This window comes from Zeus faber (assembly GCF_960531495.2).
Source record: "Zeus faber genome assembly, chromosome: 12".
Classification (NCBI taxonomy): Eukaryota; Metazoa; Chordata; class Actinopteri; order Zeiformes; family Zeidae; genus Zeus; species Zeus faber.
Window position 1 is genome coordinate 26,538,325 of NC_137196.1, and position 26,906 is coordinate 26,565,230.

At 43.9% G+C, this 26,906-nt stretch overlaps 2 protein-coding genes across 2 annotated transcripts in view; one reads left to right on the forward strand and one right to left on the reverse strand.

The window, feature by feature from the left end:
• The first annotated feature begins 1,633 nt into the window (after nucleotides 1-1,633).
• Nucleotides 1,634-9,327, forward strand: prg4a (proteoglycan 4a). Its single transcript, XM_080011297.1, has 14 exons — nucleotides 1,634-1,739; nucleotides 3,541-3,657; nucleotides 3,883-3,999; nucleotides 4,304-4,417; nucleotides 4,532-4,606; nucleotides 5,134-5,196; nucleotides 5,346-5,459; nucleotides 5,981-6,085; nucleotides 6,648-6,725; nucleotides 7,065-7,204; nucleotides 7,371-7,530; nucleotides 7,926-8,027; nucleotides 8,174-8,302; nucleotides 9,069-9,327. Exons 2-14 carry the CDS (start codon nucleotides 3,546-3,548, stop codon nucleotides 9,305-9,307), a joined length of 1,548 nt encoding a protein of 515 aa, XP_079867423.1. The 5' UTR covers nucleotides 1,634-1,739; nucleotides 3,541-3,545; the 3' UTR covers nucleotides 9,308-9,327.
• A 405-nt stretch (nucleotides 9,328-9,732) lies between these two features.
• The window catches only part of LOC307238365 (nucleoprotein TPR-like), a 32,436-nt gene continuing 15,262 nt past the window's right edge, over nucleotides 9,733-26,906 (reverse strand). Inside the window, exons 25-55 of the mRNA XM_080011298.1 lie at nucleotides 26,229-26,432; nucleotides 25,800-25,978; nucleotides 25,186-25,333; nucleotides 24,541-24,678; nucleotides 24,227-24,358; nucleotides 23,884-24,014; nucleotides 22,294-22,504; nucleotides 21,427-21,576; nucleotides 20,903-21,007; nucleotides 20,655-20,759; nucleotides 20,141-20,353; nucleotides 19,988-20,026; nucleotides 19,729-19,887; nucleotides 18,833-18,944; nucleotides 17,955-18,169; nucleotides 17,696-17,766; nucleotides 17,196-17,395; nucleotides 16,389-16,583; nucleotides 16,168-16,283; nucleotides 14,557-14,631; nucleotides 14,224-14,436; nucleotides 13,902-14,130; nucleotides 13,312-13,508; nucleotides 13,055-13,117; nucleotides 12,818-12,909; nucleotides 12,207-12,319; nucleotides 11,608-11,706; nucleotides 11,318-11,459; nucleotides 10,623-10,720; nucleotides 10,413-10,529; nucleotides 9,733-9,862 (exon numbers count right to left, since the gene is read on the reverse strand). Of these exons, the coding sequence (XP_079867424.1) occupies nucleotides 9,804-9,862; nucleotides 10,413-10,529; nucleotides 10,623-10,720; nucleotides 11,318-11,459; nucleotides 11,608-11,706; nucleotides 12,207-12,319; nucleotides 12,818-12,909; nucleotides 13,055-13,117; nucleotides 13,312-13,508; nucleotides 13,902-14,130; nucleotides 14,224-14,436; nucleotides 14,557-14,631; nucleotides 16,168-16,283; nucleotides 16,389-16,583; nucleotides 17,196-17,395; nucleotides 17,696-17,766; nucleotides 17,955-18,169; nucleotides 18,833-18,944; nucleotides 19,729-19,887; nucleotides 19,988-20,026; nucleotides 20,141-20,353; nucleotides 20,655-20,759; nucleotides 20,903-21,007; nucleotides 21,427-21,576; nucleotides 22,294-22,504; nucleotides 23,884-24,014; nucleotides 24,227-24,358; nucleotides 24,541-24,678; nucleotides 25,186-25,333; nucleotides 25,800-25,978; nucleotides 26,229-26,432 (4,320 nt within the window). The 3' untranslated portion in view covers nucleotides 9,733-9,803. The remainder of the gene's footprint in view (nucleotides 9,863-10,412; nucleotides 10,530-10,622; nucleotides 10,721-11,317; nucleotides 11,460-11,607; nucleotides 11,707-12,206; nucleotides 12,320-12,817; nucleotides 12,910-13,054; nucleotides 13,118-13,311; nucleotides 13,509-13,901; nucleotides 14,131-14,223; nucleotides 14,437-14,556; nucleotides 14,632-16,167; nucleotides 16,284-16,388; nucleotides 16,584-17,195; nucleotides 17,396-17,695; nucleotides 17,767-17,954; nucleotides 18,170-18,832; nucleotides 18,945-19,728; nucleotides 19,888-19,987; nucleotides 20,027-20,140; nucleotides 20,354-20,654; nucleotides 20,760-20,902; nucleotides 21,008-21,426; nucleotides 21,577-22,293; nucleotides 22,505-23,883; nucleotides 24,015-24,226; nucleotides 24,359-24,540; nucleotides 24,679-25,185; nucleotides 25,334-25,799; nucleotides 25,979-26,228; nucleotides 26,433-26,906) is intronic.

Here is a 26,906-nt window from a genome sequence, read left to right on the forward strand (position 1 = left end):
ATCACGCTCGCGTTTCGTCACCGTGCAGCTGCGGCGTTAACAACCTGAGGAGTTCCAGACATCTCTGCCCTCTCCGTTCTCACCTCACCTCCGCCCTCCAACAAACCAGGCCATTATTCAATTTTATATTTATTCGTTTTTTTTTTTTTACTGTTTTCCAAGAGTTTCCTGGGAACCGGACCCTGGGATTAAGAGTAGAAATACCTCTACAGCACGTCCGTCCGTAATCAATTGCAATCGACATTGTAATGATGTAGAGACTTAAATCCTATCGAAAGACAGCCTTACACATTCAAAGGCCCCCCCCCACACCCACCCGCCCGCCCACCCACACACCCACACACACACACACACACACACACACACACACACAACTCAGCAGGATGGTGATCAGAGCTGCCAGCCTTCCACCAAGCTCTACCAAGACCAATAATTTATCCTGTGCATAGAATCACATTTTTTATATTCTGTATATTGTTCATATATATGACCATTCATGTTTTGTATTTTTTGGCTATTTGTGTATTTTGGAAATTTTTATTTTCACTTTAACTTGACTTTTGGTTCAATTTTATTATTATTATCATTATTATTATTACTGTCAGACTGTTGAGTTATTTTAAAATGCTTTTTGTCTGTAGAAATGCACCAATCCTTACCTGGACCAATTCATCGTACATGTAAATGCACCGGACGGAGTAAACTCATTCTGATTCAGGCTGAAACAAAGAGATATACTGACGGTTCACTCAAGACCCTGAAAATTTGTCTGGAACTTGAACTTCGGAAGGAGTCCCTCGGTGGACACACAGTCCAGGAAAAGCTTTTGAAATGTCAGAAATATATCATCTCTTTCATTTCATTGATGGTACATCAGGTCATATTGCAGGAGGGTAGCAGGGAGGTCACTAGGAAGGTGGTAAAAATATTGAGATAAAAGTCTAAATAACTTCTGGAAAAAAAAAAAAAAAAAAAGTACAGACAAACTTGAGAAATAAAAATCTCAAAAATATGTTTTTCTCCAACATTTATTTATTCTCAAAAGATTTTGACATTCATCGCAAATAATTTGATGTTCCTGAAGGAAGAAGGAACTCTACTTCTCCTCTGGAGAGCACCCGAGTGAGACGACATAGAAGAGTACATTATACCATAATAATCATAAGGAATTCTACCATGACATAAATAATACATCACAATATCAGATGATGAATAAACCATCCCGTGTTGAGAAACCCACTGCAGCTTATAATGACTTATGGCCAGCCCTAACGTGTATGTTTCTGTGCACAGTTCACAGACTATGATGTCACTGTTGGTCTGGCCAGGGAATGTTGGGGAAAACCAATGAGATATTCTAATTTGAACAGTTTATCCAAAGTAAAAAAAAAAAAAAAAAAAAAAAAGGCAGAGGTAAAGGCTTGAAGCGTGGAAAAAATGATATAACATTGTACGTATATTCAAACAAAGCGCCGCCATCTGTGGAGCAAGTTACTTTCCACCTGCGGTCAGAGCGCCCACAATGTGTAGGAGGCTTTTATTGTCCATGTAGGAAGTCTAATTGCAACCTTTTAATTAGTCTGCTGTGTGTGTGTGTGAGTGTGTGTGTGTGTGTGTGTGTGCTCTAATTAAAAGTCTCCTGTCCAAGCAGGACCGTCTCTTATATAAAGGGTTGTTCGATTTACAGACAGAGAACGAGAGAAGAACAAGAAGCAGAAGAGCAAACATCGACGGACGAGGTAAGAATCACTCATCTCATCTCACCCCTTTCATTGAGTTTTGTCGTTATTTTGCCGTCTATCCGTCCATCCTTCTCTCTGTAGCTGTCTGCCTTTTCTTTTATCTATCCATCCATCCATCTTTGTATCATCCATCTATGTACAGTTTTCATCTATCTAGCCATCTATTCATACATTTTTGTATCTTTGTATCCATCCATCTATCTTTCTATCCATCTATCTATCCATCTGTCGATGTTTTTGTCTATGAATCTACCCATCTATTTAAAACTTACTGATAAATACTGCAGTACTATATTTCCTTAACTCTTTGTGTTAAGGAAACCGTATGTGACCGTATGATCTAACGTCATATAACCAGGTTTAATCTGAATCTGATATAATACAATAACAAATATGGCTGCAGGCAGTAACGCACGGGTCCAGGTTCGTGGCAGCAATTGCACCAATGTGTAAACAAGCCAAAAAAGGGAAATAAACAATAACAACGTAAAATGTCCACTTACTCAAACTCTTGTCAACACTTCGCAGCTTCAGCTGTGATCGCTTGCCGGCTGCATGCAAAAACGTCGCATATTTCTCAAGACGGAAAGGCGACGCCATTGTGAAATTCTTCGTGGGAAGTTTGCAGGCAAAAACAAAAATAAAAAGGTTGCTGGATTTTCTTGTAAACCTTGATGGGAGGGCCGCTGTGCAAAAAGCCTGCAGCAGCAGCATCCCCCTCGCTTGACCTCTCTGCCTGACTTGTCATTTCGCCTCGTGTTTCCGACTGTTCCTCTGGGCACGTGGCGCGGGCGAGGACTCATTTGTCGCGCGTTTGTGCATATTCATCACAAAGAGCAACATCACAAAGAGCGACATCACAAACATGTCCTTGGTGTTTGTGATGCAGTTCAACATGGAGAAGATGATGTCGTCTGTGCTCAGCCGTGTCTCTCAAACAACCGAACTGCATTTATAGCTTTTCTTCAAACAAAGGATAATTCTTAATTAATTGCAAATTGGCACACATATCGGACACATTTCTCTAAGGTGTTCATTTATGGAAACGGGCATTATTAGTTTGTATGAAGGCGGTCCGTACGGGACGGCCACAGTTGCTTTCAGAGATGCTCCGCTCCACTTTCGGCGTTTGATGTGAACAAACGGTGAAACAACGATGCGCATCCGCGGCTTTTTCCGTTCTGCAAACGTAGGCTCACCAGTGGCTCAATCAGTGGTTCACTAAATGGAGGCATCTGTCGTAGTGAGTTTTCAATCATGTCTTTTGGTTTGATTGGCTGATGGTGGCCACTTTGTTTACTTCCACCGAATTTGTAGGGAAGTTAACGAGAAAAAAATGTTTTGGACCAAATGTTAAAAAAGTATACGATTGCCGTAGCGCCATCGATGGACCAAAGTACACCAGATTTCTCACAGTGATTCAGAGTCATATCCTGCACATATCAGCAAATTGGATGATGATAGCACAATCCGTTGAGTTATGGCAGATTAGGGCAAATTGGCCCCACCCAGACATTTTTTGTAAATTAATTGTGGTCAAACTATGGAGCGTAGCAAAAGTCTATTGAATAGATTGTATTTGGGCCAGTCCAGACATGCTGTGGTCCAAGTTTGATGAACCAGGCACCTTCTGCCGAGAATGGCTAGAAGTATAATAATAATCTGACCAAAAACAACACTTTTCCCGCACTTCCCGCCGGACGGCTAAAAGCGTGAAGGAAATGTAATTCATGTGAATGTTGTTTGGTCTTCAGTCAAAACAAAAAAAAAACAAAAACAGGATTGTATCGTGCTGCAGATTCCATGGACAATCGGCTGAAGATGAAGGTGACGATGATGCAGCGTGTGATGAAGATCTCACCTTTGCTCCTGTTGGTCGCCTTCGCTGTGAGCGTCACTGCTGCCGTCGGACCGGGTACGCACAGGCACAGGCACACACACACACACACACACACACACACACACACACACACACACACACACACACACACACACACACACACACACACACACACACACACACACACACACACACACACACACACACACATTTTACATTTCTATAATTTGTGTTGTATGTCAAACGTTGCATGTATAAACCATGTTGCGTGTGTGTGTGTGTGTGTGTGTGCGTGCGCAGCGAGCTGCGTGGGTCGTTGCGGCGAGCCCTTCTCCAGGGGTCAGCTCTGCACCTGCGACCTCAGCTGCCTGACTCACAACGAGTGCTGCGAGGACTTTGAAGCCACCTGCGTCAGCGGTAAGAAGGGCGCGGCTGTTTGATTGTTTCATTTTAACTGCTCCACCGCCGCAGCAACACGTCAAGGTTCATGTCCGATCATCAGCTGATCATAGACCCTTCATCTGGACCCGTGTAAGACAGATAGAGTGACTTTAGGGCGTGGCCAGCAGTTCTACCTCGTCCTGAATTCCCACCTACAGATCGCAATGCAACCCTGTAGTTTTCCTGCCCGGTGTGACTTGGCGTCGGGGCTTTTAAAAAGTGACTTCGATACCTTTCAAAGGGGGGAATGTCTGAGCGTTTGTTCTGTTTTCCCCTCCAGCTCAGTCCTGCCGGGGGCGCTGCGCCGAGCCCTTCAGGCGAGGCCGGTCCTGCGAATGTGACCCGGACTGCGCTCGCTACAACACCTGCTGCCAGGACTACGTGCGACACTGCGGTACGGCCACCGGGTCCGCGGTCGCCGTGGCAACAGCACAAACCATCCGAGCGCTTTCAGTGTACACACACACACACATACACTCAGAGTGTATTCAATGCTCCATGTCTGCAGAGCCCAGTGATGGTGGTGCACCGGCGCTGACCCAAGGACAAAGGACTTCCCAGGCGCTGAAGGGCGTAGGGAAGGGTCAGTGGTCTCCACTTTCCATTCCACCCCCCGACTATTTCTTACAGTTTCAGCAGAAATATACCTTCATTGCCGTTTCTAGGTCCTCAGAGAGTGGATTTGTAGAACTCAACCCGTGTCAGGGGCTCCCAAACTAGCTGCCCTCAAATGAACTGCAGCGTGGCCGCAGCAGCTGTTATGTATCGTATAGATTATCCCCCCCCCCACAAAATATATTTCTATGGTGAAATATGCAGACTTTCGTCGGCAAGGTTGAAGTTAAATGTTTAAGCACAAATCGGTTTATTATAGGCAGATAAAGTGTGAGCAACCTTTACCTGTTTTTCTTTACGGGGTCGTCCTCAAAAAAGGTTTGGGAATCCCCGAACGATATATAATCCTCGCCGAGTAAAAAACAAACAAACAACAAACAAAACAAACAACTAAAATGTAAGTGATTTAAATAGCTGAAATATCTACTTAAATCACTTACCTCACAGTGTGTTTGAGTCTCCATCCATTTCACTGAACTCTGTCTCTTCCCACAGCAAAAGCCAAATCGGACCAGTTCAGGGGCGACTCCAACAGCGAGAGCGAGGAAGGCATGAACGGTAAAAGTAGTTGCGTGGAAGGCGTAGTCATGATTCTTCATGTTGAGATCGACCGTAACTCTGGTTCTGCTCAACGTCGACACCTCTCGCGACATTCCTGCATTTGAGAGACATTCCGTTGCCTTGGTAACCCTAATTCCACGCTCCAGGCCGGGGCTCCTGTGCGCAACCCGCCGGTGCCGGTGCCGGTGCCCGGGGCTCGGGGACGCCCGGCGGGATCGACCCCCTCGCGGCTTGGGACGGAGCCAACGCCGGTCGAGGCGGTGAGACAAGCTCTTTCCCGTCTTTCTTTCGGAACGTCACGTCTGGAGCCGATCCGGCCGGTAAAACAGTGGTCTCCAACCTGGGGTGCGGGACCCCCAAAAGCAGCTGCCAGAAGTCAAAGGGGACAAGCATGTTTCCTAACAGTCGAACGTTGTATTGTATGCTCTCAAAACCTTGACCGACTGGGGAAAAAAAACGACAACAAAATTTTTTTATATAGGTCACAGATCGAATCCGGTTTGAGTTAGGAAGGAGGAAAAATAAAAAGGTTGGGAATCCCTGTTTTAAAATAATTATTTGAAAAAGGAAACATTAGGCCGACTCACAGAAACACTACTGAACTTCTATACTACTAAACTACTGTACTACTATACTGCTGTACTTCTATCCTACTATACTGTACTTCTATACTACTGTTCTACTATACAACGCTTTCTGTATAAACAGTTGAGATCACAACAAAACAGAACTGTTCCAAACACTCCAATCTTTTGTTTTCACCTGTGTTTTCTCCGTCCAGTGGGTGCTCAGTCCGATCCAGGCGCCTCTGGAGGGAACGTCGACATCAGGCTGGTGCTGTCGCCTGCAGCGGGACCTGCTCCGCCCGGACCCGGCCAGGGCGGCGGTGAGACGAGGAGGCTTTCCATTCCCGCTTCCTTTTGACAGATTCTCATACGATCAGATTCATGGATTTTTTTTCGCTCTAGGATTTTGTATCCCAAAATCATCTAGCTACTTTTAAACCGGTCCAGTCCAGGGTCGGTCGGTCCACCTAATGAGAAAATAAATGACATTAACATTTTTTTCCCAGGTAGATTAGAGATGGATATGACCGAATACCACCAACCTGAAACAATTCACAAAACCAAATCAACTTTTGGATATGAAGCCTTCAAATGGCCTCACCCTCAGCTGTTTAAACAAAAATATATATTTGTTTACACAATATCAATATACGTGATTTTGATTTTTAAGTAGAGAACTGCAGTTTTTTCTACATCCAACGACATAATAAGTAAATTCAATGACCCCAGATGGGAACTCTAGTTTTGAAGATAACCATCGTACATCCTTGAGTAACGCTCATTTCCTCTCATAACGATTCATTTTAAATGCTCCAGCACCGTCCTCAACTCAGGCTCTGGTTTGTGTGAGTAAACGTCCGATTCTGTGTTTGACGCCTCTAGACAACGTGGACCTGTGCAGCGACGCTCCCATCAACGCACTGACGGCTCTGGGCAACGGGACCCTACTGGTGTTCAAAGGTCCGGACATGGTTTTACACCAAACACACAAACTTAGTGGGAAGCCCTGGTACCGGCAACGCACATGTAACAATTATATCACATATATATCATATATATATATATGATGATATATAACTCAAAGCAGATGAGAAGAAAGAAAATGAGAAGATTCTTCAGTGGATGTTTTGACACAAAGCATCTTATTGATATTAAATTGATTGTCTTTCAGTCGGTTCTGACGTATATTTAGAAAAGCTAAGAGCCATAACAGCTCCCGAAAATATGTTCTGTGCAATACAGATGTTTTCACGTGCATTGAATGTATTGCTTGTGTGTGTGTGTGCTTGTGCGTTCCAGGCGAGCATTTCTGGGCAGTGGACCCGGTCAGCCGCTCGGCCGGACCCCCCCGGAATATCGCAGAGACCCTGGGCGTCCCCGCACCCGTCGACACCGTCTTCACCCGCGCCAACTGCGAGGGAAGGACCTACGTCATCAAGGTGCTGATACCTCTAATACTACTGCTAAGTGGAACCAGCGCGTCTCGTCTTTTGGGTGAGGGGTTTGGGAGGGGGGCAGTGGCGTCCAGGGACACGGCCGATATCTCTCTTCTCCTCCCTCTCTCTCTCTCTCTCTCTCTCTCTCCCTCTCTCTCTCCTGCCCCAGGGAGACCAGTACTGGCGTCTAGATAGCAACATGGCGGTCGAGCCTGGCTTCCCACAGCCTCTGGCCTCTGGATTCTCGGGCCTCACAGGAGTCATCACTGCCGCGCTGCCCGTGCCGGCCAGTAGGGGGCGACCCGAGATGATTTTCTTCTTCAAGAAGGGTGAGAAGCTGAATGACTAGATGAGGAAAACAGGCAGATGAGCGGACACAGAGGTAGACACAGTTGGGGGTCGTTTTTTTAGCCAAGGGGTCAGTTTAGGGCAACGTATCAATATCATAGCCATATTGGGATATACTGTAAGACTAGATATCGTCTTGATTATCACATTAATATATAGTTAAATACTGTCTTTAAGGATGCATTAGAGTCAAGAAATACAACTTTATGAAGTTTGACGAATCAATGCCTCTACCTGCTTGGTCATATTACCCATATTAGTATAATAATAAGGCGTTCAAATATGTTTTGATATTTAATGGAGGTAATTATCAACCAGATTACCAAACGCAGGTTAATTCACCCCATCTTCCTCTCTCACCTCCCCCGTCCTGCAGGGGACATCATGCAGAAGTTCTCCTTCCCCCCGAACAGCACCCCGTCCTGCGGTAAGAAACCCAAGACGGCCTCCCAAAAGCGCCGCAACGCACGCAAGGCCGGTGAGTAGCCCTTTCGCCTCTGCGTTCATCATTTTAAAGCTGCGCTCCCTCACGCTCTTTGCTGCGGTCGGCGGCCCCGGAGAGGGCGCGCAACGCCGGCATGACCCGCCCAATTGACCCTCGACGTTGTGCTCCGTGCTCGGCAGAGGTGCGTCTCGGCGGAGTGATCAACATCGCGGTGTCTCTGAAGAGCTTCCCGACGCCCATCACCTCCGCTCTCTCCATGCCTGACCCCCGGAGGAGGGACCAGTACGACCACTACGTCTTCTCCGGACGTAAGAGTAAAGCGGCGCATTTTAAACTGTCGGAGCAGGATCTACTGTGAAGACAGACTGGCGCGTATAGCGGAGAAATAAAAAAAAAAAAAAAAAAAAAAAAAAAAAATCACATTTACAAATCATCCTATTGTTGGAACCAGGGATCCACTTGTACCGGTACCAAGAAGTCCGGTTCTCATAACCAGACACCAAGTAAATGTAACGTAGCTGCTGCTCGGAGCGAGATCATGTTCCACTTTTCAAACTTGGTGAGTTTCATGTTCTGATTGAGCTGAAGCGCAGCAATGTGTAAATTACACAATACAATTTACAATAACAACAAAGTATTGATAATAATAAACAGTCTTGACAATTTGTGACATCACTGTTGTCGCAGCTAAATCTTCAGTGACCATATCGGTACTCTGCAAGTACCTAGAGTGCGGACACGAGGTTCGTTGGAGGTTTATACCTCTAACAGTTTGCTCTGAGAAAATTGAATTGATCCTTATTCCTCCAGGAAATCTGGATTTTGCGATCAAAATAATTAATGCAAATTCAACCCTTTTGAAAATTTTGCCAATTCCAGAAAATGTAGAAATAAATTTACCAAAAAAAAAAAAAAAAAAAAAAAAAAAAAAAAAAACATCCCCAAAAAACACCCCAAAAAACCCCAAAAACTAAATAAACAAATTAATTAATGAATGAATTGCATGGCAAGTTTTGAGAAGAGCTGCTGTAAAATCCAGAGTCCTTAACCCCTCATGCACTGTCCTTTCCTCAGCTCTGTTCTTCATCGTCACGGTGACCGGGGACCTGCCTGCCTTGGCCCAACCCAACGCAGCGCTGTCCAGCTACAACCTGGCAGCGGGACTCGACCCTATGACCTCTGCCGACATGGCAACCCAGAGCGCTCCTGTCGCGAGGCAGAACCAGAACCCGATCCAGAACCCGAACCCGAACCAGAGCCCTGGACTCCCCCTGGCCCTGAACTCCATCAGACGCTGGCTGCAGTGCCCCTAGAACAGCCCTGTGCAATTGAACCATTGCGGCTGGAAAATACCTTTCCTGGGTTATAATACTAAATTTTACGACATCACAATTTGACCACGAAGGTAATGGTATTTTCGAGCAGTTCTGGTTCTTTGACCCGTGTTCTGACTGCGCAACATCATAACAAAGCTCTTTTTTTCTTATTATTTACTTTATTAGCAAAAACAGCATCAGCATAGAACGCAGTGACGCAGGATAACAAAGATTCAAACAAAGAAAAAAAGAAAGGAATGAGATGACAAAACTATCACGGCTATGACTAACATGTGAAATCCACTTGGAAAACACAACTAGATTAAACGACTTAAACTAAGCTGTTTGGCGGAAAGATTACAAATCACAAATAAAAATAAAAAATTCCAATCGGTGCAGCCGATCGATGGAACTCTAAAACGTCTAAAATGAACCAAAATCAGAGGGTGGCGTCATGTGATTGGCTGAACAGACCAGGTGACAGATCACATGACTACTGAGGGAAGCCTCCTCTGCCCAGCACTCCTCTCCCTCCTTGAGAGAAAGTCACGCCTGGAGAGATGGAAGAAAGAAAGGAAAACAACGATCAGCATTGGGGTGGGGGAGTAATGTTTGTGTTTCTAATAAAGTGCTTCATCACTGCAACACTTGATTTGGTCGACTTTATTATGGGAACGGGAACTTTACAAGCCCGATCACGTCAGTGCAGTTGTTTAAAAAGCTGAGGGTCAGGCTGGCGGACCGTGGGAGGAAGACGTTTACGAGTATAGATACAACTTAGTCACATATTTAAAATATATTTGGGCGAAAGCAACATTTCTGCATCTGGCCTGTGAACGTAGATCAAAAAATGCAAAGTAGAATATAGTGGTGAATAGAAAAAATTAAAAGGGGAAATTTACTCAAAATGACGCTTTCAAAAGCACATTTTATGTTTGTTCATTATACATTTTTAAGCATTCTAATCAAATGAAACTGCAAACATCTGAAATAAAGCTCAACAGGAGACTTTTCCATGGTTTCACCAGTAGCAAGAAATGTTCTGGGAAAGGTGTGAATATGACCTACTTTTATGACTACGTGGGACATTTGAAAACCCTACCCCTGCGGATGAGCGTGGTCCTGCCCTCCCCCCTTCCAGCTCTGGCTCCTCTGCTTGCTAGGCTGCTGGTCTGAGGCTGGCCGACAAGGGGGCGACGTTGAGTGATGCCGCTGCCGTCTACAAACATGAATTCAATGAAGATAAATGCAATGAAAAGTCAGACATGAAGAGTTACTGATAAAATTGGAGTATGTAGTGTTCCAGTGTTACCGGAGTCCTGGCTGGTGGAGGGCAGCGCCACCTCCTCACTCTGTGCTCCAGTGGACTCCATGTCTGGCTGGCTGTCCAAGGAAGCTTCCACACTGGAGCTGAGGGGGAAACACACACAACCCATTCACACACACACACCCCATTCACACACACACACACCCCATTCACACACACACACACACACACACACACACACACACACACACACACACACACACACACACACACACACACACACACACACACACACACACACACACAAACACACACAAACACACACACACACACACACAGTGAACCAACAAGAACTGGGGTCAACATCATCATATGTCGTCCACTAATGATGAAAAGGTCCACAGACAGCAGCACTCAGTGTCTACATCAAGGACCCACATCCACAGAAACACGTGGAGGAATGAAACGTGGAAAGAGTTTCCCAGAGCGCCAACTTCAATTGAGTTTGCAGGTATCACAGAGTAAAATCTTCTTCTTTTAAAAGACAACATTTTATAGTATTCCAAGACTGATTTCCGGACAAATCACCTCTCTACAAATTTCAAGTATTGCAGGTAAGTACTAAGCTGACTATAAAATATTTTCCCTCTTTGAAGAGTTTTTAGGCTTTTTCAACACCATTAGTTATGTTTGTCTTTTTTTGTAAATTCATCTAAAAGTAATATGCAAAATAATCTCACCCCTCCCCCTCGTGCTCCATGAAGACCTCATCTCCGTCATCTCCTGCAGCGGTCATACCTGTTGACGCCGTTACCATGGGAACAGACTGGGAGGCCATGTTGTCGCTGCTGTCTAAGGGCAGAGATTCGGTAAAGACGGTCACTACAGAGAGAGAGAGAGACGAAGAGAGAGAAAGAGAAAGAGAGAGAGAGAGAGAGATGGGACAGAGATTGGAATTTAAAGGGACATTTCACCACAGAGCAACTTAAAGTGAGTGGGATGGGATGTTTTTAGTGTGTGTGTGTGTTACCTGGTGCAGCCACCTGTAGCGGCGTGGTGGGGACGCTCCTTCCTCCGCCCTCTTCCTCATGTGCAGCCAGGAACAGAGGAGACTCGTACATACCAAGACCTGCACAAATACAAATGTCTCTCATCTTCTCACTGAACCATCACCATGTTAATGATGCAAATCTACAGTTGAAGATGTCATTTGGTGTTGGCGGATCTCATGTGTAGTGAAAATTGAATAAACTAAGCCACCAAAAGAAGAAGAATCCACAAAATTTTACTTTTGCAAAAAAAACAAAAAAAAAACTATATCATTTAAAAGGTGGTTTAACTTAAAGGTGGACTGCGACTATTGTCACTTTAAATGCTCCAATGCAAATGGTTGCTCAAAAATTACCCAGATGATTATTTTCTTGCTTTGCCCCCCCACCAAACAAACATGTAGTCATTTAATAATATGTAACTTCCAAATCAAAACAAAATAATTTTAAGATGTGTAATTATTGACCTGACATTAGTATTCAAGGATTACAATTGACTTCAAACCAGTGTGTGTGTGTGTGTGTGTGTGTGTGTGTGTGTGTGTGTGTGTGTGTGTGTGTGTGTGTGTGCGTGCGCTACCTCCTTGCGATGCCAGCTGTCCCAGGTCGGAGTGGGAGGCAGAGGACTGAGGCAGCAGGTCCTCTGGAGGTCCAAACCTGAACCTGGTGGACAGACCTGCTACCTGAGGAGAGCTGTGGACAGACATGGCACCGGGTTAGATGACTGACGTGCACAATGCTATCGACGGGAATGTGGGTTTGAAAACAGCAAACCGATCTTTCAGTAACTGACCACTGCCAGGTGGTGAAAAGTTTTACGTAAGCCTCAATATGTCAGAAAAACTGAAGTAAACGGATCATAAACTATATTTAAATGCCTGAAACATACTGTATTTAATACAGACATGGACAAATTTGTTGGTACCCTAACAGCTCATTGAAACAATGCTTGATTCCTCCTGAAAGGTGATGAAATTAAAAGCAATTTTCTCATGTATACTAATTATCGAGCAATAATTGATCTCTTTTCACAGTGCATAGCAGGGATAGATGAGAAAATTGCTTTTAATTTCATCACTTTTCAGGAGGAATGAAGCATTGTTTCAATGAGCTGTAAGGATACGTACCAATTCATCCACGTCTGTATATAAAATATAAATTAAAAATATTTAACATATTTATGCTGCTTACTGAATAGCTTCAGCGAAACCGTCGGTGCGGTGTGGCACCACCAGGGTTGGAGTGCTGGGAACCATCCTGTCATCATCGTCAAAGAAATGTTGCTGGAACACACACGCACACACACACGCGCACGCACGCACGCACGCACACGCACACGCACACACACGCACACGCACACACACACAAAAATCAGCTCAAGCTATAAAAATCTAACGACGTATGCATTCCATGTTTCGAGGCGCTCACCATGCTGCCGATCCCGGGCGTCAGCCGACTCACGGACGGTCGGCGGAGCTGAGAGGACTGCCTCTAAACAGACCAATCAGAACCGAGCGTTAGTCTCACTGCAGACTTGGAAGGCTTTAACGCTGTTTTTAAGCATTTAAGTCATCAAATATTGTATATGCTTATTCTGATTTAATATATTGATTCAGGATTTTTTCAAATTAATATATTCTTCAATGTGTGTGTGAGTCTATACCTGTGTGTGTGCGCGTGTGTACCTGCATGTGTGGCGGGCCCAGCTCCGGAGCGGGGGGTTGGATGTAGAGCCGTGGCGGCAGCGGGTGAGGGGGTCGTCGGGGCTGTGGGACGCGTGGGGTGAGGGAGGAGACGGAGGGGGCGGGGGAGGAGGAGGGCTGGGGGTGCAGCAGCTCCCTGGGGGGCTCCGAGTCTGGGGCGGCGATGCTGCCGCCGTCACCTTGGACACAAAAACACACCCTAAGATACCCTTCGATAACGGCTTAACACCAAATAGAAAGTTTGATCATTTATTTTACAATAAAATTAAGAAATAAAATAAAATTATATATATATATATATATATATATATATATATATAGTTTAAGTTCAAATTACATGTGTTTTACACAAACAATAGGCAATAACAATATTAAAGTAACACAAATAAAGAATGAAAAAAGTGTCAATGCACAATAAACCTAAAGATTAACAAACAAAGCCCTGTATCAACAATTCATTCTGAAAAAAAGTAGGAAATAGAGTATGTTTGCATAAATGTACATAAAAATCTACATGGAGATTGTGTGTATAATTAGACTTTGTAGATATTTTCTTGGCAGTGCTGCTTTACCTCCCAGTGCATCTGACTGCCTGTCTGAGGAGCCTTCGGGATCCTCCTCCTCCTCGCCGTCGTCGTTGTTTGAGTCTGACGCTTCGCCGTCTTCCGTCTGGCCCCCCATCCCCCCCTCCTCCCCCTCTTCTGCCTCTCTGCTATCCTCGTTACTCCCCTCTCCTCCCATCCCTCCGTCGCCAGTGTCTTCATCGTCCTCTTCGTCGTCATCCTCCTCTTCCTCCTTGTACTGGGCGGGAAAAAAACAAACGCAAGTCGGAAAATGAGCAAAGGGAAGGGGGGAGAAGTCACTTTAATGTTGAAGTGAAAAAGAAAAGAAAACCTCTTCTTCCTCTTCTTCGTCTTCCTCCTCTTTGTCCTCCATCTCCTCTTTACTCTCGTGGCTCTCGCTGTCCGTGTCGATCACGATGACATCGCGGCCCTGGGCGATGCCCTGCGGCGCCGTCTGGTCCGAGGGGACGGACTGAGAGACACCCGCTTCCTGCGACTCCTCGCCGTCTTCCTCCGCCACCGGAAAATTCACCTCTGGGAGCTCCTGCACAGACACGCACATGAAGAGGATATTAATGATGCTGTCCCAGCAGACACGTTGGGTGTGAAACCAGCACCCCCTACTGGGCTGGGGGACTGTTCTACTGACTGAGGTTGGACAAACCTGGCTGTGTTCCGCAGAGTCCTGCATCTCAGCGTCCTCCTCCAGCTCTCCTTCAATCCCCTCATCACCCTCTACCTGGGGAGCCACACACACACACACACACACACACACACACACACACACACACACACACACACACACACACACACACACACACACACACACACACACACACACACACACACACACACACACACACACACACAGCCTAGTTCAGTAAAAATAAATTCTTCATTGCTCTCTCTTTGGCTCCCCTTCAGTTAAAATATTCTTTATTTTTGCATATATCATTACTATTATTCGTGGTGCCATCATTATAACCACTACTATAGTAGTAGTAGTATTATCCTTATTATTACATGTGTACACTCATGTGAGTATCATGAGTGTAGTTGAGTCATGTAAAAGTCATGAATGATTCGTACGTTTGTTATTTTTATGTTTTTCTAGCACGTTGTGACCTGGTTTTGGAGTGGTGTCACATTTATGTTTGCAATAAACGTATTATGACGATTAATTCAAGTGAGTGTCGAGTGTCACAAGAGCAGCCCAGCAACCGAGTCTCCATTCAGTGACTGAGTGAATCGTCACAAAGTCGATTTTCTGATTCACGTTTAATGTGATTAGACGTGCAGCCAGCCAACTGTTGTTCATTGTTTGTCCTCCCATGCCGTCGGGTGCTCTCCCATCTACCCTGTTTGGTCTGTTTTAATCGAACCACAGTGCTTTTTACTTTGGAGAGGAGAGCACAAATTCTCTGGTCCGGACCAAACAATCGAACCATGATCCTCCTGAAAAAAGTCAGGACTCGGGTCCGGTTCCAAGTGAACCGCGGTCTGGTTCGTCACATGTGAGAACGTAATCGGACTTAATTAAGGACCTGATAAAGGGAGCAAACCAAAATACAGTGCATTGTGGGTTGAAAACGGATGTTGACACTTGTGTTTCAACTGTTCTTATTTGGCTGGAACACTGAATCATAACAATGAAAGCCAGGATCACAGTATGCTGCTGTTGCTCCATTGTTGTCTTGACAATGTGAATTTGTGACAGAAAGTGATTTTCCTCATTCATGTTTTTCTTTTTCTAGGTTACGCGTTGCAATGACCTCTCCTCACCACCCCAGTGGCACAAGGCTTCATGTTAAAACGGAGGTGTATGCCACTACATAAGTTGAATACTGACCCGGGTTTTGCGCGCGACTGGAGGCTGCAGAGTTTTTTTTATGAATGAAAAGCCGAGCGCCTCCAAGGAGACACGGGACTCCACCCACGGAACAGACCGGCAGCGGTGAGTAAAGATCCCAGACACTGGACGATGGACGTCTGAATGTGCCGCCAGGTCATTGCGTAAAGACTGTCAGTGTGCTTGACCAGTTATACCAACTTGGCATAACACAGGACCGTGTGAACACTAATAAAACCTAATGAAAAATGTGCCAAAACTAGCAACATGCTCTGCTCCGCCCTTAGTTACCAATTGGATCAAACTTTTTACCAAGTCGTCAAGAAAAGATTAAAAAATAAATAAATAAAAAATCTCATCACTCGTCTGACCTGCATCGAAATAATTTATTCATTTGTGGTTGATCGGCCTGATATGTGCGTGTACCTGCTGGAGTGGTACGATCTGTCTTAGTCGAAGCTTCTTGGTGGAGGGAGGTGTGTGCGAGCTCTCCGCTGTCTCCTCTTCCTCCTCTCTGACACGCTTCGGAACTGAAGAAACCCCTGAGTGCGTGCAGCCGTGGTTGAAGATTATTTCACGGATTTTACCAAACCAATACAACCAGATTATACAGGTCCAATTCGTTTTCGTCCTTTGATCCTATTCACCTGCGCCGATCAGAGCGGAGGACGTGGACGGTCGTTCTGCCTCCATAGTGCTCCCAGCCTCCTGATTGGACGCCTGCTGCTGGGTGGGCTGGACGAAGGCGGTGGTCTGAGAGCCAATTGGCTGCGGCATGGAGGTGGGTGTGTTTACAAGACCAGAGCTGGTGGTGTGTATGGAGCTGCTGGCGCTGATCAGGACTGAAGAAGCAGACAGACAGACAGACAGACAGACAGACAGACAGAGTTTCATTCATTATCGGTATGGTACATAAACATTAAATACATTAAATGTTGTCAGAAAGAAACACCCGAACATCCCATAGTACTCACATCAGCTCATCCAAGTCTGGAAATATCAAGTGCCTAGTTGAGGAAAATAAACCCTTCATTGCTCTCTCTTAGGCTCCCCTTACCATTATAAGTGGTACCATGATTATAACCACTACTATTATTATTTTTAACATTAGTAGTATTACCCTTATTATTACTATCATAGTATTATGATAATGCAAAGATTTTTCACTACTGCTTAATCTTTGTTCCTGTTATTTAATTTCATGAAGCGCCACCTGCCCATATTGGACTACAAGTGAGTAGTGTTTTTAGAAGCGCAGATATTTTAGTTTATTTTTAGCACTTTTAGGAATTCCCCCAATTTGTTATTATCTGAGCTTGAAATTAAGTTCCATCTAAACAGGAATAGAACAAGCTACTTTCCAAAACAAAGATGGTTACACATGCAGCATTTAACAGATGAAAGGAGTTGAAAGATCCATTTATTATAATTATATTTAAACTCTCCTGCGCTACCTTCTTGACTGTCAGTCTGTGTGGTTGGCATGACGGTGGCAGTGGGGGTTGGCATGGAGACGGTCGCCGGGGTAACCATGGGCCGGATACTGGCGCGAGGTGTGGCCTTGTTGCCAGGAGATGGGCTAGGCTTGTTGCTAGGAGATGGTGTACTTGGTGTCGGTCGGATGTTCGCGGTGGGAGGGTCGGACAAGCTGGAGCTAAACGACACAAATTGATTTTTAAAGATCAAAACACGTTATACTAGAAGTCAGCACAAAATAAAATGTATTTAAATACATTGAATTAAGCAGAGCCTGCAACCCCCCATCCACAGATTTTATATGAGCGCCAAAAATCTGCTCTTGTCTCGTGATTGGTCAGCATTCACAGTTCACAGTATTTGAATATTTAGAGCACAACACAAATTTACAATTTTGTGTAAATATTTTCTGTGAATGAAAATTTCAACCAGCTAAATTTGTTTTTCTTTTTTTTGAGAGAAAATGTAGGCCCGTTACCCTCCTCTGTCTTGGGATGGGCTCTTCAGGGAGATCTGTCGCTGTTCCGCTGGACGAGACTGATCGGACACCTGGGGGGGGTGGACAAAAAAAAAAAAAAAAGTTGAGACCGGTTTTATTCAAAACTCATCTTTCTATTGTAAAAAAAATGAAGTAGAAATGAATAAAATAGGAATACCAATTTCAACTTTGTTTGCGAACGATTTCTCTTCCAAGGTGAAGAGACGCGTGACGGGCCAAGTAAGACGTCGGCTCCTACCTTGGAGGAGCTCTGATCGGGGGTCTCCTCCCGGGCATCCGGGTGCGCCAGCGTCCCCCTCAGCTCCCTCAGCTCCCGGTCCTGGCGGAGCAGGCGGCCTTCGTACTGCGACTTGAGTGCGCTCAGCCGCACCTCCAACTCCTCCTTGCTTTGCTTCAGCTCCTCCTTGCCCTGCTTCAGCTCCTCCACCTCCTGAGACAGCTTCTCCTTGAAACCTGGAGGTACGGGCGGCGGGTCAGATCGGGCAAACTCCTGAACATTCTGCAGCGGGGCGCTCTGATGGCTACCGATCAAAAACGGGAATGTCGCGGTAAACAGAATGAGAATCAGGTGCGTTTTCCATCAGTTGAGTAAAGGAAAATGAATGTAAACCTGGATTTCAATGTTTAAGTGTTCAATGACCTTAAATGTCTGTTCTTCCTAAGATGCATGTTTATTATTACACAGTTACAAGCCAATACTACTACATACATAATTGCTTTCATACATAATAAGACAATCTAAATTTCATGATCCTGACAGCCTACAAACAAGAAAGGAAAGTAAAGAAGTTCAATTATTTAACGGCTCCTCGTCGTCGAGGTCCCGCTGAACTATACTGCCAAGTGCCATTGGCTGGAAGTGACACAAAAGATTGGGATTGATATTGGAATTGGTCGATTTCGCAGGCAAAAATATTCAGAAATCGGTCTCTGTTCCGACAAAGCTCACCATATTATTATTATTTGGTAGTGATTAAAGTTCATTAAAAGTCAGTATCAAATCACAAAAACAGTTTAAAGTTGCTGTGTGTGTGTGTGTGTGTGTGTGTGTGTGTGTGTGTGTGTGTGTGTGTGTGTGTGTGTGTGTGTGTGTGTGTGTGTGTGTGAGAAACTCACCGTTTAACTGGTTGATCTTGGTCTTGGCTCCCATAAAAGCCTTCTTGGTCTTCTCGTCTTTGTCAGCCATCTGCTGCCTGAGCTGCTCCTCTCTGCTGCTGCACTCTGAATACTGCGCAACAAAATCAAAACAAAACATATTCCCATGAATTCAATTACATTTAGAGATTTTTCGTGACTTATTCTTCTTCTTTTGCGATTTTGTTGAAACAAACAGGCACTGCCTCTATCTGCTCAGTTGTCCACATATCCACATCCATATCCACATTGCTATGTGCAATTCTTATGTATTCACAAAATACCGTTATCAATATTGTATCAATATATCAATAAATTTTGTGTCATATATATTTGATTTTGTCAATATCACCCAGCTCTATTTCCCACTGTTAGGTTACACAACAAAAATATTGTTTTTTCATATTGCCTTCAGAAATAAATGTTTCATCACTTTTGGAAAATTTTAATTGATAAAGTATTGATAATTTATTGGAATCGCTCAATGCCATTAACAGAAACTACATTAAGAAGGTCAGTGATTTGGGGTGGGGAAGTGTTTGGGGATTGAATATTACATATTCTCCAATTACAGTTAAATTTTTATCAAAATTAATCAATCAATCCAATGAATCCAGAGTTAGATGAATTTGGACCGTAAAACTGCAGTAAAATGTCATATGGCATAAAACTAGTAAATGATCATCACAAGCGAACATAAACACAAATCTTGAATTTGTATTTAAAAAAGAAAAAAAAAAAAAAGAAACAACAAACCCCGTCATTTTATACTACACAAATAATACAGGCATTGACATTTTGGTGCAGATATTGGCTGATGTAAGGCGGTTAATCAGTTATCTGAAGTTCAGATGCCAAATACAAAACAGTTGAAATACCTCCTTTCTGAGTTTAACTAGCTCCTCATGCATATGCTTAGCGTCGCCACTGCCCCCGGCGTCGACGGCCTGAGAGCCCTGGCTGGCCTCCACGGCCTGGCTAGCCTCGGCGAGCCGCTCCTGCAGGAGCTTCACCTCCGCCTCACGCTCGCCAACGGCCTGAAAGGCGGAAAGGAGGGATGAATGACGAGCTCCATACAAGCCTCGCTGGAAAGGCGTCAAAATTAGGAGGTGAAAGGTCAATTCAGTGTCCAGATACCTTCTGCAGACTGTCCAGCTGGCCCTGCAGCTCTGTCACCTGGTAGGAGACATTATGTTTATTATCCCTATCTTTCCGTCAGATATTTTGACAAAAATTTATCAAATTTTGTGTGATCTGATGTGATCTAATCTCAAAAGAATACCACCTCACCTTTCCCTCTGATTGGCTGAGAGTGGTCTTGAGGGCGGTGACCTCCTGGTTGTGGCTCTGCTGACTGGTAAGTTGGGTCTGCTGCAGTTCCTTCTGATTGGCCAGGTGCTGCTGGAGGGTGTCTTTAACCTGCTGGAGCTCCCTCTGGAGCTGCTGGATCTGGTTCTGACGGGCCTGGGCCTGAGACTGGGATAGTTTCAGTTGGTTCTGGACCTTAAAACAAACAAGCACAACAACATGGAAGAAGGTCAGCTAGTTTTAGTGAATCTGTTGGTTTCTGGCGGGCGGGTTAGTCGAGGCATAGACCTTTTTTTTTTTTTTCTTTTTTTTTTTCCCTTCCAGTAATTTTTAGAGCTTTCCAGCGTCATGTGCAATTAGTATATAAATATGACTATTATAAAAACAATGCAAAAACTACCAATTATACGGACGCATTGTTGCAATAGTAAAATGACATCATCAAAACATAAATATGAGGCAGATACAAGATGTGTTTTATAGATGTGTTTTATACCTGCTGGCTGTGGGTCTTGGCTTGTTGAAGTTCTTTCTGACTCTGGGTCAGCTGGTTCTGATTCTGTTGCAGTGTGTTCTGGGTCTGGGACAACTGAGACTGGACCTACAGAACAAAAATGAAAGACTTTAAAAGTAAGAATTAAGTGAAAATTCACATTGCTGACATTGCCGTTATAAGGGTTCTCTAAGCGACAGGGAAGGATCCAGTGACACTACATCACCAGGAGTGCCTGTTAGGCCTGGTACCTGTGTGAGCTGGCCCTGGTTCTGAGTTTGGACCTCCTGGAGCTGTTCTTTAGTCTTTTGGGTCTCCTTACGGAACTCCTCCATGTCCTGCTGGAACTTCTGGGCCTGAGGGAACAAAAAGAGGAAACTAAGAAACATATCCAACATTTATTCAAATTGCAAAATCATTTCCAATCATAATAAACTATTTACTTAAAAAAATGTAAGAATGTGCAAATACTGGGTACAGGTGGGTTGTCTTAAAGCTATCACAGCCAACTCAGAAGCTTAATGGCAAAACTGAAGAACCTATTCAGAGATCTGAGCAATCATTACAGTTGCAAATGAAGACAAAGTAAAAAAAACCCAGCATCACTGACAAAACTCTGTACGGCAAACCAAGTATAGTATTAGTGGTGTTTCGAACAATAGATTAAATAATATAGATTAAAGTATAAAAAACAAATTTACATGCAAATGTACATCAGGTTCAAGGTGGTGTGTAAATGTCAAAGGGAAAACAAAATTGTATCTGGCTTTTTCACCTCCCCCTGCTTTTTCTGCACCTCCTCTTTGTGCTTGCTCAGCTCCTCTCTGGCCTTGCCGAGCTCCTCCCGGCACTGAGTTAGCTCCTCCTGGACATCCTGGCTGGGTGTGGCCTCAGTTCCCGGTTTGGCCGCCGTCTCCTCCACCAGCTACAGAAAGCACATGATAACAGAATGTATGTGTAGTGTTCGTGTCTTTATGGCTGTTGGATGCCCTTGCTTTGATGATTGGTGGTATTAGTTTGTTTAGATGTTTGGTAGTTAGTGATACTTAAAGTTCGTCCTTTAACTTTTCAATGACTTCCTGTTGAATGGTGGTGCCTGTCAAACCACATGCTTACAGATTGTTTGACATGGCGTTGCATTGTAAAATATGTAGTATATAATAGGACAATATATACGACGGAACATCTTGAAAATAATGTTTTGTTTGACTTTGAGATGAATTGACCAGCATTGAAATGTGCGAGATTATTCAGTTACAATTTTATTAATTATCTAGTTATGTCAAGGGATTCCTACTAATTCAAGGCATTACTACTTTAATATGGTTCTTTTAAAAAAAATGGATCAGTGGGCTTTTGATGTCCTCCACTTTAAAAAGAAGACATTCTAGAATAAATCATTCCTCACTTATCAATAGAATGTTTTGTGGAAGATTTTTCCCTTATATTTGAGAAAATAAACATACAGTACTGGCAGATCATTTGGTATGATTTAAGTATTTGGGTTTTTTTTTCCCCCACCCAAATGTTTTTTATTTTTATTGATTTGTTTGGAGTATGAGAATTTTGGGGACTGTAACAAGGCAGCAACAATGACTTACACTTAGGTCTGAGTGCTATCTAGCCAACAAACTATCTTTACCTTGTCGTGCTGGACTTTGAGTTCTTCGTACTGGGTCTTGTAGCGACGTCCGATCTTCTTGACCTGAGTGATTGTCTTGTTCTTCTCCAGGATGTCTTTGTTCTTGGCCTCCTGGTCTTTCTTCAGGTTGTCCCTCTCTACCGTCAGCCTTGCCAGAGAATCCTTGAGGCCCTGCAGCTGGGTCTGGGCCGAGTTGCTGCTGGCAACACACCTGGAGGCCAGAGGATGGAGGCCAGCTCAGTTCTTAAAATTCTTCTAACAACATTAAGAAACATCCTTTCTGAGGTTCTTCTGCCACAGGCATTTCTCTGTACTAGTGGCACACAAGCATGTTAGATGTTTTTAATGGATTTAAAAATAGATATATCAATCTAGCAACTGGGGGTGCACAAGCCAGTGTATCATCAGTGCCGGTCCCAAGCCCGGATGAATAGAGGGGGTTGTGTCAGGAAGGGCATCCGGCGTAAAAACCATGCCTAATCAAACATGCGGACAACAAATCTGATTGATCCGCTGTGGCAACCCCTAACGGGAGCAGCCGAAAGAAAATGAAGAAGAAAAGAAGAAGATTCAATTTTAATCATAGTGCTGTGTTGAGATCAAAATAATGGTCCAAGTCTGCAATATTGATAAAATTCCTTCCTCCACTAAGCTTAGTTTAGGACTAAGATGTACAATCTATTAAAAATAATCGGTTTGGACTGAATCCCTTGCACTGACTTCTCTACCCCATGAGCATCTTATTTCCATTCCCCATCTATAACATACTTTCATAAAAAAAAATAAAAAAATAAAAAAAAAACCTCCAAAAAAACCCCCCAAAAAACAAAAACTCTCTAATGCCAGCGTCACACCACCAGTGACAGGGCTTCCGTGCTCCTGGCGTTTGTGGGAGTGTTGGCTCAAAATCGACTGGCTGTTGTGGGTGCGCCAAACATTTCAAACCCCTCCAAACCTCTCCATATTTAATATACATTATTTAGTTGGATGCTGCCCTGTGTACATTTTTTCCCCCCATTAAAATGGTGGAGCTGGTAACAATATAAATCACCTCTCAAAAAACGACATAAATAATTTTGCATCCGTCCCTTAAAATAAAGAACTGTCCTTATTGGAGAGACCTAAAATGTGTCCCTTATTTTATCGATAGTTTAAGGGAACTTTTTCATGAAAAAAAATAAGCCTAATCATGTGTTCGGGCATCCATTTTCCAAAGATCAGCGCCATTGAGGGCGTATCTTCCCTCCTATTGGCTATCGCTAGGTGCTGCTCATTTGCATAAAGTGAGAAACCTGCTGAACTTTAGTTTTTTCGCTGTGAAGCTGTCAGCTTGTAGCCGGTTGTCGCTCCGGCCCTCGCAGCCGGATGAAGCCGAGCTCCGTTTGAAATGCATTGCAGCCTGTCGCCTTGCAGTACATGTATGCCAGCAGTGTGAACCGACCATAACTCTACTCGTGCTGCTTGTGTCTCGAGAACGTTTAGCTGTGACTGTGACATAGTTGGTTTGATACGGTGAGAAAAGTACTTATCGCTTTGGACAAATGCCATGACATAAATTACATCACGAAATGCAAGGCGTCCATATTGTACCTGGCCTGTTCAGTCTTGAGCTTGGCAGTCTCTTCAACGAGTTGCATGATGCGTCGCTGCTGAGCTTCTCTCTCGTTGGTTAACTTCTGCTTCTCCTCAACGTCACTGTCCTTCTGCTGGCTCACCAGTTGCTGTAGGGAAACACACATTGCTTCACATTTGCTAAAGAATAAAATCAATTAATAATAATAATGAATAAAAGAAAATTGGTGGCTTCAAACAAAATAACAAAAAAAAAAAAAAAAAAAAAAAACCAACCAAACAAACAAACAAACAAACAAACAAAAACAACCAAAATTGTGGTTTAAAACAAACAAAAAAAACAAGTGTCCCCAGGTGTTACCTGTGCCCGGGCCTTCCAGCGTTTGAGCTCGTCCTCCAGCAACCTCTTATCAGCCTGCATGGAACCACTTTTCTCAGACAGCTGGGCAAGAGAAAGCTGCAGGGGGCTGATGTCTGACTGCAGCTTGGACACCTGGAGACAGAAAGAGAGACAGGGAGAGAGACATGGGAGATACAGCATTGAGTTTCAATGGAGAGAGTGGAGGTTTCCATGCGTCATGTTTGATATGGTACTTGGACATTTAGGGTATTCTCGGACACTGATTTGGGGGCATTCCCATTGGATACTGTGTTATTTTGAAAGCTGGGCCTTACTTTAGCCTGGGCCTGTTGCAGCTCCTGCTCCAGTCGGTCTCTGTCGGTCTTCAGCATCCTGTTGGTCTCCTGGAGGACGCTGACAGTCTCCATCTTCTTCAGCTGCAGCTCCTGCTGCGACAGGGTCTTCGTCATAGCCTTGGGGGGGGGATACAGGGAATGTTTGAGGGACTGGTTCTGCTCTAGCGTCAGTGTTATCCGGATGCAGGTTTGAGAATATATATATTTTTTTGGACATAACGATGGTATAACAGTCACAGCCTGAGAAGATTTTTATTGTTAGATCTGATTTACAGTCTATACTCTAGTCGGGGAAATAACATTGAAACTATGGCTAAAACAGTCGTTATTGTACTTTCTCTCGTGGTGCTATCATCTCTTAAATTAAATAATGGGGAAGTTTAACTATTGATCATTTCATTGGGGACTCCAAGAACCTCTTAATGGACCCCTGGCACCCCACATTGAGAACCACTGCTCTAGAGATCAGGGACAAAACTAAAGAACATTTTGGCCGGATAGAGCTGGGATCAATCCAGACACCTCCTTGGGTTTCTGCCATTTCCTACATGAATCATCTCCACGTTGATGACATGATGACTCAGACGTTTAAAAGGCTTATCCCCTGTCCCTCTCCTTTCCCACCTGCAGCTTCTCCCTCTCTGCGTCCAGCGCCTCCTGGAGCTCCTTCAGCTCGCTCTCCTGGTGCTCCACCCTCTGTCTGCAGCGAAGGGCTTCTCCCTCCAACACCTCGCACTGCGTCAGGGCAATTTCTTTCTCACGGCGCACAAACCTGCAGCACAGAGAGTCAAGAGCATACCTAATGGAGCTTATCAATAAAAAAAACAACATGTTTTAAACAGAAAACTTACAACGAGGAAGGTAGAGAAATCACATATAGCACCAAAACAATGATTGTTGACTTGTTCAAGTACCATGGGACATATATGCTTCCAACTCGATCCTAAATATATAATATTAGCAAACAGTTAGTTATGATTGGACAAGAAGATTTTCATATTTATAAGGGATATATATATATATATATATATATATATATATATATATATATATATATATATATATATATATATATATATATATATATATAAAACTGTTGAGATTATATACATTTATTAAAATATCTGAGATTTCCCTCTACCATACATCCATTCTGTATCTGCACATCCAATGCCAAAAACCTTAGTCTCTTCACATGCACAGGAACATAGCAGACACTGTGTTTCATGCAGCGTTACCGGAGTATTTCTAGGATCTGCTCTGAGGTTTTCCCTTCCTCGCTGTAGGACACGTTGAGCTGCTGATGCAGGGGATGCTGCAGTTTGCTCTTGCTGACCATCTCGTCCATCTGCTGGTGCAGCAGGACGTTCTGCTTCCCCAGCTCCTCACAGCGACGACTCTGATTGGACAGATCCTCCTGGGGACCACGGCGAAGACACGTTGATCAGTGAGTTGAACAGCCATCATAATTTGACAATATTTTGGGGACGACTACTGGTGCCGTCATAAAAAATACTTGAGAAAGAATCATGAGTAATGTGGATAATATGACCATGCAAGTAGAGGCCATTCTACGAAGCTAATAAAATTGCATAACTTTACTGTAATGAACCCTTAAAGTCATCCAACTACGTCACAGTAACCATACATCATTCATCCACCCTCACCTTCATCTTCCTCTCCATCGTGGCCAAGGTCGCCGTTTTCTCCAGCAGGGTGGCGGAGGTCTTGTTGAGTTCCTCCTCCATTTGCTTCCTTTTGGTGGTGACTTCTTGCCCCTGCTTCTTCAGCTGCTGCAGTGCCTCCACGTCTGCCGCGTGGAGCATCAGCTCCCGCTCGTATTTCGCTTGAGCCTCGGCGGCTAGTTTGGTCTGGGAGGAGGGACGCAGGGAGAGATGAGGAACGCACCAGGGAAAGAAAAGAAGGGGGAGGATAGAAAGCGCAATAAAAAGGGAAATCCTATTGTCATGAAATGACAATAGGATTCAAGAGGTAAGAGTATTTTGTTAAAAGAAATCCCATAATTTATTATTTAACTTTTACTCTTATTAATTTTGCTGACACTTAAAAAAAAACAAAAAACAAAAACAGCCATTACATTTGTTGGTGTCATCCCTGTCATGTTTTTATCTCCTGTATATCACATTTTCCTCAATGCTGTCAGTCACATCATGCACATGAAAATACATTGATAATAAGAGTAGATTATAATGATGAACAGAAATAGAGTGCAAATCAACTATGTACCGATATGTTTGCTTATATTAATTAACAAATACATTTGGTGGTTTATAACTCACAATGTGACTCTTCATGTTCTGACTTAGGATGTAAAGATACATTTA